General features: G+C 39.2%; 1 protein-coding gene across 1 annotated transcript; it reads left to right on the forward strand.

The window, feature by feature from the left end:
* The first annotated feature begins 1,017 nt into the window (after positions 1-1,017).
* wsb1 (WD repeat and SOCS box containing 1) lies at positions 1,018-15,503 on the forward strand. The gene is made up of 9 exons (XM_083886180.1): positions 1,018-1,245; positions 2,839-3,007; positions 5,362-5,645; positions 5,980-6,111; positions 8,072-8,172; positions 10,619-10,791; positions 11,840-11,953; positions 12,731-12,838; positions 13,333-15,503. Exons 1-9 carry the CDS (start codon positions 1,206-1,208, stop codon positions 13,493-13,495), a joined length of 1,284 nt encoding a protein of 427 aa, XP_083742306.1. The 5' UTR covers positions 1,018-1,205; the 3' UTR covers positions 13,496-15,503.
* Positions 15,504-15,562: the final 59 nt, after the last annotated feature.

Below are 15,562 nucleotides of genomic sequence, written 5' to 3' on the forward strand. Positions count from 1 at the left end.
CCACCGCACACGGTCAACTTCAACATAAAATACATGTGACTTTGTTTCGTGCATCATGTGTAACATATAGCACGTCTTGAATAATAGACCTGCTGTCGGTAAACTTTTTTTTTTGTTTGGTTTTTTTACAGCGGCCATTACAAACACAGGTGTTACTAATTACATTAATTAGGCTTCCACACCAATTAGGTTTGAGAAAGCCAGGGTCATGCATAGTCATGGAAGCAACACTATAACTTTCACACAACACTGTAGTATGATATTCAAAAAAAAGTTCAAAAACATTGTAAGAGCCATGTCTCGTTTCTATATGTGAGTTTCCCCTCAACCACTAGGGGGTGGTATTTCCTTATATTTTGCCTGAGGCTGACAGTGGTCCTGGGTCGTGCTGGGTTATTCGGGTTTAATTTTTTAAATGTTTTTATTTGTTTATTGGAAATAGAACGGTGCTTGTTTAATGTGAATGGCAAATAAGCAGACATTGTAAGAAAAATAAATCGCTGATATGTTTTGTTTTTCTTGTATTATATATGCATATCTATATATATATATAGATATGCATATATACACATATGTATATGTGTATATATACATTAACAAATACAATATTGGCTGTGATTTGTGGGTGTGTTTAGTTTATATTTTGATTACAAAAATTACGTTTTTTAAAAAAGCAAGATATTTTAAATATTATACCAGCTGGTGGCAGTAATGCTTCATTTTCCTGTCTGTTGGCAAGGGGGCGGTGTACAGCACTAGTGAAAAAAATAACAAGAGGGATAAAACAAACTAATAAAAGACAACGGGGGGAGGTGGTGTTACCATGGCAACTCTGCTGACGTGTCACTGAGAACCCTCCCCTCGAATGAGTCAGAGGCCACTTAAATCACCGGGGATATAATTCATGTCCACAATATAAAGTACTACAAATACCGTGAGCATAGCTGATTATATAAACATTAAAACAAAATTACACCTCATTTTATCAAAGTAATAGCGAGGAAAAAAGAAGAAGCTCAAAGGTCTAGCAATCATCCGGGACTTGAAGCTTGGCGGAGGAATTCAGTCGACGTTTCCAGACATCGGTCAGAAGAGGCTAAAGCACCGTCTCAGTCTAAATCCGCACCGTTTGATTATTTCTTCCAGATATCTAGGCTTTGTGGGTCGTGTTTGGGGTTTTCTCCTAGGTCTTTGCATTAATTTAGATGGCAAGCTTTCCAGACTCTGTCAACGAAAATGATTTAGGTAAGTGGAAAAGCTCCGTTATCGCCGTGTCCGTGGTGGTTGGTCGTGGGTATAGCGTGGTATTTAATAGAGCGCTAATATGACATGGTTACTACTGTTAGCCTTCAGTGTTACACTGTAACCCGAGTAAAATCACATTAAAGAATAGATGCAACGAATACAGCGCGTAAGCTAATCAACAGCAGTTATAAGCGTTCAGTAGTTAAGATGTTATTAATGCTATCTTAGCGTTCGCTAATTTGCGTCGTCATATTCTTTTCAACCCTGACGTTAAAGTGTGTATTATGCGCGTGGGACACTCCCGTGCAATGCTCGTGCCCATTGATGTTGGCGAATACAGTTTAGCCGGGGAAAATATATGTTTATTTGTTATTGTGTACCGTGTTGCTTAAATAGCTGGTGAATGACATTCAGTTTGGTGTGTATAGTTCGTTTCTGTCAAGTCTCTCCGTATATTTGTGTGGGAAAGAAACATTTCGCATAGTTGCTGATGCAAACTCGGAGCTTCCATCCCCCCACGGACTCAACACACACACACACACGCACACCAGCGCAGCAATACCCGCTGCGAGTCACGTACGTGCGAGGCGACACTGTTATCGTGGCGGTGTATGTAACCGTGTCCCTGCAGTGTTAAGTCGGGGGAACTTTATAAAGTTACATTTAAAATATCAATCTCTTTTGTTCAACATTTCAGCGAATGAAGTTTGACTTTTGAAGCATCAGAAATGCTTTTCCCTGGACCTTTCTGAATGTATGTTCACGTGCAGAACATGGTGTAACATGTTGTTGGGTGTTTCCCATACCTCAGAATGACGACGTTCAGGGTTGGGCAAGCATTCAGTAGCAAAAAGTATAAATTCAACACATAAATGCTATTTAATGTCTGCCTAAGATGTGATAAACGTTTCTCTGTTTAAAAATGTATGTTGTTATTTGACACGCATTGCAACAATTATTTGTTGACTATTTTAATGTCTTTTTATTGAGACAACCCTTTTAGCCCTAACAACGTCCTTTTAAGTTTTGTTTTTGTCCACAAACCTCAGATACTTTAGATTACTGTCAACCTCTCTACATTCAGACCAGGCTAAAGTAGCACACATCAGATGTGGTAGAAGTCCACAGACATTTCTTTGTGTGGAGGTTTTTTTCCTTACTGATGGTAATTGTTGTGAAACTGTATCAGTCCAGTGGCTGTCTTTCTGAAATCTCTCACATTTACAGGGTAAAAGTAACCCAAAGGTCACTTTTCAGAGTAAATGTGGCTTCCATGTGCAAGTAGGAAAATTAGTTAAATTTATACATAGCTTTTGATAAAATCTTACATTACTGAACCATATTTTGATTTTGTTTCATGATATCTTAATTGATTCACTTATTCCCTTGTTATGTCCTGTTTGGCTCCCTATTCAATACTCACTGTTTATTTATGAATGATTGTTGATCAAAATCAAATCAGATGCCTGTATCAGAGATGGTGTGATTGAAATTCTTGTGGGTTGGCCTGAATGAGCAGAAATGTAGTGATGTTTTAATTCGGAATCCCAATGATATGTGTTCTGCTGAGGTAACAGGGTTATTGTTTTTCAGGTAAGGCTAAGTTCATCGGTGAACTCCTGGTGCCTGTTGCTCCCTTTGACCAGAAGTCTGGGCGTGAGTCTTGGACAGTAGCCTTCGCACCAAATGGTTCCTACATTGCTTGGTCTCAGGGGCGCCGCATTGTCAAGCTCATTCCCTGGACAAAATGTTTGAAGAGCTTGTAAGTATCTTTGGAAATATGAACACACCCAGTCAATGCAGCCTATTCATATTTGAGATTTTATTCAAAAGTATTTGAAAGAAAAGCATCTGAAACAAAGGTACCCATTATTTCTGCACTGTAATGACACCTTTCAAGATTGTGCCTGCAGATTCCAAACAACATGGGTATAAGTCAAATTCTCAGTTTCCCTTAATTATATGAGCATTAGATTCTGGATAGAGGGGATGAAAGCCAGGAAAGGAGGCATTTTGCACAGGTGTCAACTGGTATGTAATAAGTACCCACCTTGATCCACTTGAATGTCATTACTTATTGTTCTTACCTGACCTACTGTAATTTTGCTATTATTGACATGGTGGTAAAGGCATACAATACACATTAAATAGCTGACCCCTACTACTCCTTTTTGCACAGCAAAGCACATTTAGGGTGACAATATTGAACCTTTGTTTGTATAAAAGGTATAAACTTGCTGTTATTCTGCCTTTATATTTGCAGTGGAGATTGTTGTTTTTTTCACCCAACATGGTGAAAGAGAACTGTAACACATTATTCCCTAAATGCCAGACACGCGAGTTAAGATCACACAATCGGGCAGTTGTGTTTCTGCTGCTTTCGTATAGGTTTTGGAATAATGCTGGTTTAGGCGGTCTAAATGAGTAGAAGTCAATGCAGTGTCCTGCAAAGGAAAGCTGGGCAAACCTGTATGTGTGTTTATATGAGTGTGTGAGAAACAGAGAGCTCTGTATTCAGCGGTGTCACGGATGGAGACCACAGCAATCATATAACCTGATATGTGTACACATATTCCCACCCTCTCACCCTGAGCTCTGTTATTGGCTGGATGATTCACACCCACCACCCAATGGTGCAACCTAGTAACATTACACAGGAAGGAAACAAGAAAATACAGCTGGGGCAGAGGTGGATACATTCACTGTCACGCACTCGGTCTTAAGCGATGTACTTTGTTTTAGGTGTTCCTTTAAAGATTTATGTCCATAGTGTGGGCTTGGATCTGAGCTCCATAGATGGGGAATATGGAAGTTAGAAGATGTTTAGAGGTAGAACAAGATATTTGTCAGATTTAGTATTTGTATGGGAAATGTTGACATTAAGAACAATATAGAGGAACTGTCTCGCACAGGCTTGGTGGTTACACTGATATATCTTTCAGTCTTTCTGCCAAGTTACATTTTCTTTTAACTTGGCAGCAACTGAATGATTTCAGATCACTGCTTGAATGGTGAACATCATTGACAAGACAAGCAAAATAAAGTTGTAGTATTGCAAAATTACTGTAACTTGACAATAATCATGTTTACCTGAGAGTTATTATTTATTGTATATACTGCCTTTGCAGAAAGTGGAAAGGGGGCTTTTATATCTTTTGTTTGTCACTGATCAGGTAAATCCAGGCCACGTAACAGAAAATTATTTGTTATAAATGCACTTCATCTACTCTACTACATTGATATAATTTCGATGTTCAGATTAACTACACTTTACTTTGTCAGGCTCAAGGTCACTTATCTGCGGCTTAGCTGTAATCACTGGAATTATACAAACCAGCAAATTCTCCTGAGATTAATAGATGAATTAACTTGATGTTGGTTTTGCTTGTTGTTGACCCTTATTTCTCTGTCTCTGCCCTACTTTCTAGCAGTTTATTTGAGCACAAAGAAGCACTCCACAGACATGTGGCTTTTATTATCAACTCTTTGTGCTTTACAGGCTCTTTTTGTAGTTACTCAGGCCTTATGACTCTCATATTGAAATAGTAAACAAGTGCATGTTGTTCCCAAACAGCAGGCTGGTAAGCTGTTTTTTCCCCTCACTGTGCCAAAAAATGATAAAATATTGCAACTTTTAAACCCCAGCAACGATTTTGCCTTGTACCCATGTCACAACCAACTTAATTGAAGATGACATATGGATAGGCACTATAGCTTTGGAGTAGGGGATAAAGCCTCACAGTGCTATAGCCCTGCTTGGTAACATGGCCAATCTGTGGCCGTCTACCCTCAGCAGTGCACAGCTAAAACACCCGTATCATGCAATGGTGGTACTGTTTGTGGTTTGTCATAACACATGCACGGCGAGAACATAATAATTCCACATAAAGAGTTGATTGGCCCAACATGTTAAAAAAAGGACTGTGTTTGTGTCTCAACTGGGTTGTGGCTGTGGCTCAATGTCTTGTTTGTGTTCAAAACCCAAGAAAATGTTTTATTTATTTTTAAATAAAAGATTGTAAAATGTCCAACTGTACTGTGTTGAGAGCACATATGTCTCTTGTTGTCTGTCTCTTATTGACTTTCTTGTATTTCTTCCTTCTTCTGTCGCTGCAGTTCAGTGGGCAATTGTGGCGTGGGCACCAATGCATCGAGCCCACGGCGTTTTTCCCGTCAGAACAGCGATGGTGGACAGGTAATCCCAGTATCTGGTGAACCCTGCGAACACACCATTGACTGTGGTGACATCGTTTGGGGTTTGGCCTTCGGTTCCTCTGTGCCAGAAAAGCAGAGTCGCTGTGTTAACATTGAGTGGCACCGCTTCAAGTTTGGCCAGGACCAGCTGCTTCTGGCAACAGGCCTGAACAATGGTCGCATCAAGATCTGGGATGTTTACACTGGTGAGTACTCATTGTTTATAATTAGATGTTAAGCTTCATTTATTGACAGTCAGACTAGGGAAATAAAGTAAAGTAAAATCTCTGTAAAGTCATGATTATTTTTAGAAATAAATTAATTAAGTACTTTACTTACCCCAATATGGGAGGTTTGTATTTGAAAACAAAATGAAAAAGAAAGGAGTTGAGGATTAAAGAAACTGCTTATTGTCAGCAACAGCATCATCTCATAGATAGTAAAAATAGAAATGGAGTCCGTCTGTTCTGCAAGTTCTCAAATCTGACTGTAGAATGAAGATTTTTTTGTGAATCCGTATTATTGTGATATCTTTTGCAGGAAAACTGTTGCTGAATCTGATGGACCACACTGATGTAGTGCGAGACTTGACCTTTGCTCCTGATGGCAGCCTCATGTTGGTTTCTGCATCCAGAGATAAGACCCTGCGAGTGTGGGACCTTAAAGATGATGGTACGTAGATGACCCGAGTTATCTTCAGTTTCAGTTAAGGAATAGGGGCCAAGCTGTAATGTAGCTGTAATGTAGAATGGTATAGTTATTCATACATTCAACAATGTTTTTGAAATAAAAATAATACTGTGGCCTACGTCTAGATCATGAATTACTTATCTGCTGCCTCTGTAGCCTCTGTGTGAATCTGTAGTTTACATAGGAAGCATGTCTACCACCTATACAGTGGTATGCAAAAGTTTGGGCACCCCTGTAAATTTTCATTGATTTTCCTTTATAAATCATTGGTTGTTTGGAAAGAAATTTCAGTTAAATATATTATATAGGAGACAAACACAGTGATATTTGAGAAGTGAAATAAAGTTTATATGATTTACAGAAAGTGTGCAATAATTATTTAAACACAATTAGGCATGTGCATACATTTAGGCACCCTTGTCATCTTATTGATTCCAATACCTTTAGCACTAATTATTGGAAATCAAAATTGGTTTGGTAATCTCAGTGACCCTTGACCTCCATACACAGGTGATTCCCATCATGAGAAAGGTTATTTAAGGAGGCCAATTGTAAGTGTTTCTCCTCTTTGTATCTTCTCTGAAGAGTGGCAACACGGGAGCCTTAAAACAACTCTCAAATGACCTGAAAACAATGATTGTTCACCATCATGCTTTAGGGGAAGGATACAGAAAGCTATCTCAGAGATTTAAGCTCTCCGTTTCAACTGTGAGGAACATTGTGAGGAATTGGAAGACCACAGGCACAGTTCTAGTTAAGGCCCCAAGTGGCAGACCAATAAAAATCTCAAATAAGCAGAGGGTATGGATGGTGAGAACAGTCACAGTCAACCCACAGACCAGCTCCAGATTCCACTCAATATCAGCAGATTTTGGAGAACAATGTCCAGGAATCAGTGACAAAGCTGAAGTTGTGCTGGGGCTGGATCTTTCAACAAGACAATGTCCCTAAACACTGCTCAAAATCTACTAAGGCATTCATGCAGAGGAATAAATACAATGTTCTGGAATGGCCATCTCAGTCCCCAGACCTGAATATTATTGAAAAGTTGTGGTGTGATTTAAGGCTGTCCATGCTCGGAAACCAGAAAACCTGACTTAAATGGAGATGTTTTGTAAAGAAGAATGGTCCAAAATACCTTCCGCCAGAATCCAGACTCTAATTGGAAGCTATAGGAAGCGTTTAGAGGCTGTTATTTCTGCAAAAGGAGGATGCACAAAATGTTTCTTTTGTGGTGCCTAAACTTATGCACATGCCTAATTTTGTTTAAATAATTCGTGTACACTTTCTGTAAATCATATAAACTTTATTTCACTTCTCAAATATCACTGTGTTTTTCTCCAATATGATATATTTAACTGAAATTTCTTATCCAAACGACCAATGATTTATAAAGGAAAATCATGAACATTTACAGAGGTGCCCAAACTTTTGCATACCACTGTATGTTGCAGAACTGGTTTTGACTTTGAAATGTACACGACTAAATGCTACACTACTCTATGATGTGAAGCTGTGCATCTAAATAATTCACAATGTATCAATGCATTGACTCAAAAGTAACATTGTGCTTTTCCTTATTAATGGGTATTTAGGAGCTATAGACATTGAAACTGTGGTGAAAGATGAGTGAGTGTGCGAGTTTGGCTCACATATGTGAGATGAGTGTCTCCCTTGGCCAAAATCATATTTCCAAGTATTGAATCGGCTGCTCAAAGTAGTTTTCAATAATACTCATCTAAAAATGAAACAAATATTGCTTTGGTCTTGGAAAGGAGATTTTGCTACTGAATACTTCTCTATTGGCCAACAGACAAAGATAAATAATATTTTAAAATGGAATGTGTTGGTGTCCAGGTAGTTGTCTCTAAAGTGTGTTTCAAATAAAGGCAAAAATGTTCTCTGTATTGTGCAATTTCATAATGTGGTTTGTCTCTTGCAGGTAATATGGTGAAGGTTTTGCGGGGGCATCAGAGCTGGGTGTACTGCAGCGCCTTCACCCCCGACTCTTCCATCTTGTGCTCTGTTGGCGCCGGCAAAGCAGTACGTATTCCCGTTCCTCTTTACTTACTTCAATGTAATGGGTTTGATAGCTAATCTGTTTGCAAATGCCTGTGACCAGTTATGCTTGAACAATCTACAAATTAAAACACTCCTCATCTGCTCTGTCCTCCCAATCCCACCATAGAACAAACTGTGCTTGGTGCCTTATTAAGTTGAGCTACATGCTTCTAGATTCAGTGTGGTATTTTTTTGCTATGGGGTGTTCAGATGTTTGCATGTAGAGCAGACCACTGTTTTCACTTTTGCTATCAACTTACATGTAGTTTAAGTAACGTTGTGTCTAAAGCCCTTAAGGCATACAAATATATTTGGGTATTGTTTCTACAGGCTGGCCACCAGTAGTTTAACTTATCTACAGCTGGAGGTTAAACTGAACAAAGTGGATATAGTAGACATGGTGGTGCCTTTGTTAGGTTGTGTGTGTCCCTACAGTGTGTGTCTTGCTCTCCCTGTCACAGGTGGGGGCAGAGCTCAGTGTGTGATTGGTTTTGAAAGGACCGCCGCGCTGACATTTTGAGCAGCCGGTGTAAACCGCGGACGCACAGTGCGCAATGCCCAAAGGCCTGGCCAGGGTCAGCCTGGCACCTGACCAGCAAGGTCAATCTGTACGTAGGTGCTGCTCCGTGTCTGTCTACCTCTGCTGTTGCAGTTCCTTTGTTTATTTTATTAATTTCAGTCTAAAACTCTCATTAAACTGGTGCTTAAATACTCCCTCTACTTCCCCTCAACCCCCATCTCTCTCATACACCCACTCCCACCACCACATCTTTGAATAGCTCCATCAACCATCTTTCAAACTAGATTCTCTTTTGTACAAGTAAAATCTTTTATTGTCACTTTACATGTTTCCCATCACCAGTTTAGTAATTTAGCCAGGCATAGCAGTTAAACAAACAGTCTGCCAACTCTCTTCTCTTTTTTACGCAGCACTCACATGCATGCACTGCTGTAAGACTTGACATTCTGCACATTTGACGCTGGTGTTGATACCATCATCATCGTCAACAAAAAATTCAGTTTCCCATGTGGGACAAGCAATATGGCCATGCCATGCTGGCAGTGCTAGAGGGAAGAACAACTGCCCCTTTTCTCAAGGCTCAGGGCAGCATTTGATGTCAGACATAAATGTGATTTGATTGGCAGGAGGCCGTAATGGCACTAGAAAATTTGAGCCGTTCTCATCTGTGAATGAGCAGTGATTCACTTGAAGTCTCCATTGCTGTCATGCGAGTGCTCCGTAAGTGTTGGCCAGAAGCTGCCAATGTCTTACACAAGTGTGTAGGTTTCAGGTTTATTGTTAGCCTAGAGAAGTCATTTTGAAATGAGAGTATGTGTGTCCTGAACCCTTTTCAAAAACTTATAACAATACACCTGTAGATAGATTGGCCAACATTTCTTCTGTGGCTAATTCTTTCATAAGGAACACACAATATTTCTGTAGTTGACAGCAGAGGACCAACAATAAACAGTTGCATTTCATCTGCAATCTTTTATCTGGGTAGTCATGATGAAAAAAGACATCTTATGGATTTAACAGATACTATGAGGCTATTGTTTTTATTTAATCCTGGGAAAATAGGTCTGGAGAAAAAGAAGCCTACTCAAATTTAGACTTATGTTTTTATTTAGGTCATTAACCGGCCTTGTTCATAGGCTGTGTTTGCAGCTATTTACAGTAATTTGAATTGAGGTTAATGAAAAAAACTATATATTAATTCTAAAAATTCACACTATGGCTGACTGACTCCACAGATGATCACTTGTTTCCCAGTCTATGTGTGCGTGCGTGTTTGAGAGTGTGTGTGCATGTGTGAGAGCGTGTGTGAATGTATATATTCATATGTGTACTTTGCCAGAGGTATCAACCCCTTTGGCCATAAAATATTCTTTTCTCTTGCAGTATCTGTCTCTCTTCGTAGGCTTCTGCCGGAGGTGCGAGCCTCTTGTAAACACACTGAACTAAAACTCTGAAAGAGGAAACCAGTGGAGTAATATTATGTCACCTTAAGTTACTGCTTGTTTTATTTTCTCTTTGTCTAGATCTTTTTTTTTTTTTTTATAATATAACTATATATATAGTACATGTAACCACATTAAACGATAACTAAACTTATCGATAGTTATGTAGTTTAATACTATTGTATATAAATGTTAAATATTAATTCTAATTTTCATTGTAGGTGAAGTGTTGTATTTTGACATAGCCCTGCTGCTTGTGTAGCATGTGCTCTTGTTTGTTTGACCTATTTTAATGTTACAAAGCTTTACCAAGACGCTGAGCACATTTAATTCTGTTTTGATTCCTTTGCTTAATTCAATTTCTAACTGATGTATGTGCAGATAGTAATTCAGAGTGTAAGATAGTTCATTTATACTCTTTTCATATCATGCCATGGGCTATAACAGACCTCTCTTCACGTTGCAGGTGTTTCTATGGAACATGGATAAGTACACATTGATCGGGAAGCTGGAGGGGCACCACAATGATGTGGTGTCTTGTGAATTTTCACCAGATGGGGCACTATTGGCCACTGCCTCTCACGATACCCGGGTCATTGTATGGGACCACCACAAAGCCACCATCCTGCTGGAACTGGGGTATGAACAAAAATAACACAACATGGAACCTTTTTGATGCTCAGATGTTTGTTTTTAAGTGTTTTAAGTCCAAATGTTCAAGGTCAAGTTAACTTGATTTATACCCAAAGTTAGATTTGGTTTACAGTGGCCTCCTTCACACATGCACATACAACACAGAGTAATGAGAAAGTGTCAACAATAAAAGTAAAGTGACAAGAGTGCCTCATATTAAAAGACAGGGATCAAAAGAACAATGTGAATCAAATGGATTAAAAAGACACTGCACAATACAGGGTCAAAACCATCAAAGCAAGATAAAAACAAGATAAAATAGTTGAATTTATTGCTGGGTTATAATAATCACTCGGATGGCTGCAGGAACAAAGCTATCCTTATATTGCTTAATTTTGGAGTCTAGCAATTTGTATATGAAGCTTGATGAGAGAGGCTAAATATTATAAACCATATTTTGGGGTTCTGTCAAGTCACATTAGTCACTAGTGGCTAAAACATTGTGGAAGAGTAGAACAAGAAGAGAGCTGACTCGGTAATGTTAAAGTGATACAGGGTTTCTGAAATTAGGTTTTATGAGGTGCTGACCGTGCTGTGTACCCAGCTCATACCCTGCAGTTTGAGATATGGTTGCTTGCTCTCAGTGAAAACATAGCTGTCAGCAGAGATGCAAGTAAAAACTGATGTTAGTCACAAAAGGCTCACTGAATACATTATGTGACTTCAGTCTATGTTCTCTAAACTGAAGTTTGTGTTGATTTGTAATCCATTTGCTTCCTTCACCAAATTCCGTACAGAAAATTAGCAATTTTACACAACAGTGTGATGTACTAACAAAATGAGGCAGAAGTAGTCCAACAGCTCCTGTGTCTCTAGTGTTGGAGAGTGAGCAGTTCACAAAATTCAGTTGTGATATAATAGTTTGCTGCAAATATGTTTTCACTAAGACACATATTGGTTCATAGAAGTATAAACTCAAAATCAAATAGTGAATGTTTCATATTTTTCTATTTGAAGACTGTGTGACTAAAACTTGGATTTAATCTTTCTCCAGTCATCTCTTCCCTCCTCCTTCACCCATTTTTGCTGGAGGATCAAATGACCGCTGGGTTCGCAGTGTGAGCTTCTGTCCTGATGGGCGCCACATCGCCAGCCTTACTGATGACAGGTAAGATTATGTGCCCTTTCTGTTGTGGCCTCTTTCTTTTTTTATTAACCCGTAGGCCTCATGGTGCTTCTTAGTTTGTGCTTCTGAGGTTGTTAAGCAAATAAACATGCAAACACCTACATTTAGAAGTGTTTAAATCCTGAACAATGGTTACAGTGTCATCCTTGATAAACCTGAGTGTTCAGCTGTGTTCTTCCTGAGTGGATGTTTGTTCAGTGGAGTATTTTTTTTCTGATACCTAGTTGTGCACACAGGCAGATAAAGTAAACAGCAGAGCACAGCAGAAAACGGCTTCTGTTTGCCAGTTTGTTTTTAAGTCCCACTGTTAGTCATGAGTCTTAATGTGACTTGTGAGTACAGAACCACTGTATGTCTGTGTGGACACGTCACATGACTGTCACGGGGTAGCTATTAATCACTCTGACCAGGGAGGGAAAATATGTCGATGAAGGAATGAGCAGGAAGTTTCATAAAATGGAGGCTGTAAACAGCACCCCTACTAACACTGGATGTTTTTCAATTGAAAACAGATGACGTTTGTAGCTCAAATGATTAGAAAAGCAACTTAACACTTCTTTCTCTCCATATACAAATAAAATGCTTTGAAGTTTTGCACAGTTGCAAAGCCAGTTGTATGCAGACAATAGGAAATAGATTTTTCACTTAAAAGTCTTAACCACATACAACATAGAACATTATACAAGTCTGTACAGACCTGCATGTAAACTGTAACTTGGCAAAGGTGTTAATTCCTGTTGTGTGCCTGTGCGTGCTCAGACTGGTTCGTTTCTGGAACATTGAGGAAAGAGCCCCTGAGGCCATCGCCCCTCTCACAAACGGCCTCAGCTGTGCCTTCTCTACTGACGGAAGTGTCCTTGCTGCAGGGTAAGACACACCGACACATATGAAGACACCAACCATCCTCACATTACACAAACCTGGGCCACACTTAACGGACTCCTGCCGTAAGATGTAGGACTCAGAGGAACCTGTTCTTCATGTTTTATCTCTGCCTGTTGTTTGCAGAACACACACACTTTCTGAGCTGAACTCTTTCTATTAGAAAATTACTTCAGAACTGACTTTGTGCTCATATCAGGTTTAACTGAGATCGTTTGAGCAGTATGCGTAAAATATGTAATACGTTTTTTTTTAGTTTAATTAAAAACAAACAGGATTCTCTAAGTGCAAACAAATTAACACTGACATAGTTGCCTGTTATTTATTATAATTCCATCTCTACTGAGAGTTACACACACATGGATCGGTATGTCTGTAGAAGGAGCTGTGCAGAATTCCAAAAAAACACACCTGGAACCTGAAAGTGAACTTGTGATACTGTGTGTAGAATAGTAGTGACACTTTGTCTTTTGTTCCAGGACTCGTGATGGTGGTATGCATTTCTGGGAGTGTCCTCGTAGCGTCACCAGTCTGCAGCACATATGCAGGATGGCCCTGCGCCGGGTGATGACCACACAGCAGGTTGAGTCCCTTGCCATTCCAACACCGCTCCGTGACTACCTGACGTACAGAGTCATCTAACTTTTTCACCCCAGCACCTGCTGGACCCAACTGCACATGCCACAGCAGCAATACGCTGAAAAAAAGAACCAGTGAATCCACAGAATGGTGTTGCGTGGAACTTTGTCAAACATATGGTTGTGTTATCCACATCCACTTACAGCTGGATATTGTGTTGTTTCAAACATATTTATTTTTGTATGTGATATAAATGCATAAGTGTCCTGGGGCCACCGCTTCATTCATACCTGTAAGGTCACCTCTGTCATATATCACTAAGTGTTCAGCTCCAGTTCCTCACCAGGTTCGTGAGGAGCTTTGCAGTGGTGATTGCTCTCAATGTTGGGTTTCCTGTTGGCTAGTGGGTGAGCTCAAGGGACGTAAACTTGGGCTCTTTAAAGGATACAGGGTTTTAAGGCCAACTCTCTCATGTCAGAGTGGCTGATGTTGTTTATTATCAGTGGTATGTCATAAAAGACAAAAACAAATTATAGCATTTATAGCACTTGAATTAAAAAAAACAAAACTTGTCTGAAACAGTATTTACACCACCATGGCACTACTCCGTAAAACCTAGATTTTTTGTGCGAATAAGCAGCAGTTTGTATTTCCAAATACATTTCTTAGCACAGTCCGTCATTATTGATCCATTTCAGCAGTGGCACTAATGTTTCACCTTTAGAGCCAACAAATCATCCATGTCAGTCAACCAGTGCATAGTAGCTCAGAGGAGATTATATAACAGGATCAACGTACAACCCAGCCAATCAAAGACAAGACATTTAAGTAAATAAATGCCAAAGATATTTCTCTGAAAGTGTCTTACCTCAAGAGTTCGTAAGCCAGAGTTTCGTTTAAAAACATGTTTTTTTGAAAAAGGAATTATGAAATTCACCAGAATTTATTGGGTAACACTAATAACACTCTGAAGATTGACATTGACAAAGGGAAACTTTGTCGAGTTGCAAGAGAACTCCACAGTTTCCTTTTCATATTCAAAAACAAACACTGCGTAATGTTTGCTACCAAACCTCCAGTCACTTGGGCCTCACCCTTGACGTGAAAGTGTAGCTCACCCACAGTCCACCCAAAGGAACTGGCAACAGAATGTTTGACTTCCCTCTACCGCAGTAAAAAGCTTTTTAGCCCAGTGCTGATTGACCTGTACACTAAAAAGCCTGTATAAATACCTGTATACAAATTTCCATGTGATATGTATGTGTATATACAAAATTGTATCATTTCTTTGGATCTGTTGGGTTTTTTCACTTTATTTTGTCATTTATATCCATTGTTTTCTGTAAAATATTTGTCTTTTTGTATATTATTCTCCTTTAAATGTGAAAATGTCTGCATTGCTACATATCTTACTGCCCAGCAGGGTGTCGTTACATTCATGTGGGGTCACAGTGCTGCTGTGCCCCGTCTGCATGTTCTCCTTTTTTCTTTTTTTTTTTCCTGTTTTGAACGTATTCAATAGCAACCAACCAATCAGCTGCCAGCTGTGGACATGTGCTGCTCTTAGATACCTTACTGTTCACTGAAATATATGCACAATTTTTTTGTAAGAAGCAGCATTTTTCAAATCTTATATTTCTTGATTGTTATTCAAGGGAAAGCGAGCACCAAGTGTTGTCCTCTCTGTGTTTCTATAAGAAGGTGGCTACAGAGCAGCTGTCAATCATTCTTAGCAATAAGTTCACTGACAGTGAGTGTTTAAGCCAAAGGTTTTCTTTGCAGATAGTGTACATGTAAATGGGCGGATTGTTTTTTTTGTTTTTTTTATCACTTCCTGCTAAGACACAGACAGTGTCTCATGAATGGGCTTACAGTGTTAAATCTACACAGAAGTTTAAGATTGGTTTACATGATGTGGGTTTGTGTACCTGAAACTGTTGTGATTGGACAAACACAGTTCTGCCTCAGTGAGATGCAGTATGACGTGGGGAGTGCATATGAATGTATTTTCTTCCTGCATTTCTATTTTTTTTATTATTATTATTTTATTTTGGGTGTGTGTAGTTTAAATAAAGGCTTTTTTTGGAAATAAATAATGGTGGTTGTTCGTTTCACTGCAGTTAAGCTATA

The sequence above is a fragment of the Microchirus variegatus genome (assembly GCF_963457635.1).
Source record: "Microchirus variegatus genome assembly, chromosome: 3".
In the NCBI taxonomy this organism is placed as follows: Eukaryota; Metazoa; Chordata; class Actinopteri; order Pleuronectiformes; family Soleidae; genus Microchirus; species Microchirus variegatus.

What these genes read in the sequence shown, in the direction of transcription:
- wsb1 (XM_083886180.1), top strand. Translation starts at nt 1,206, where the DNA reads ATGGCAAGCTTTCCAGACTCTGTCAACGAAAATGATTTAG. An exon ending in TGTCAACGAAAATGATTTAG is followed by an intron (nt 1,246 to 2,838) that starts GTAAGTGGAAAA and finishes ATTGTTTTTCAG; the next exon opens with GTAAGGCTAAGTTCATCGGT. An exon ending in GGAAGTGTCCTTGCTGCAGG is followed by an intron (nt 12,839 to 13,332) that starts GTAAGACACACC and finishes CTTTTGTTCCAG; the next exon opens with GACTCGTGATGGTGGTATGC.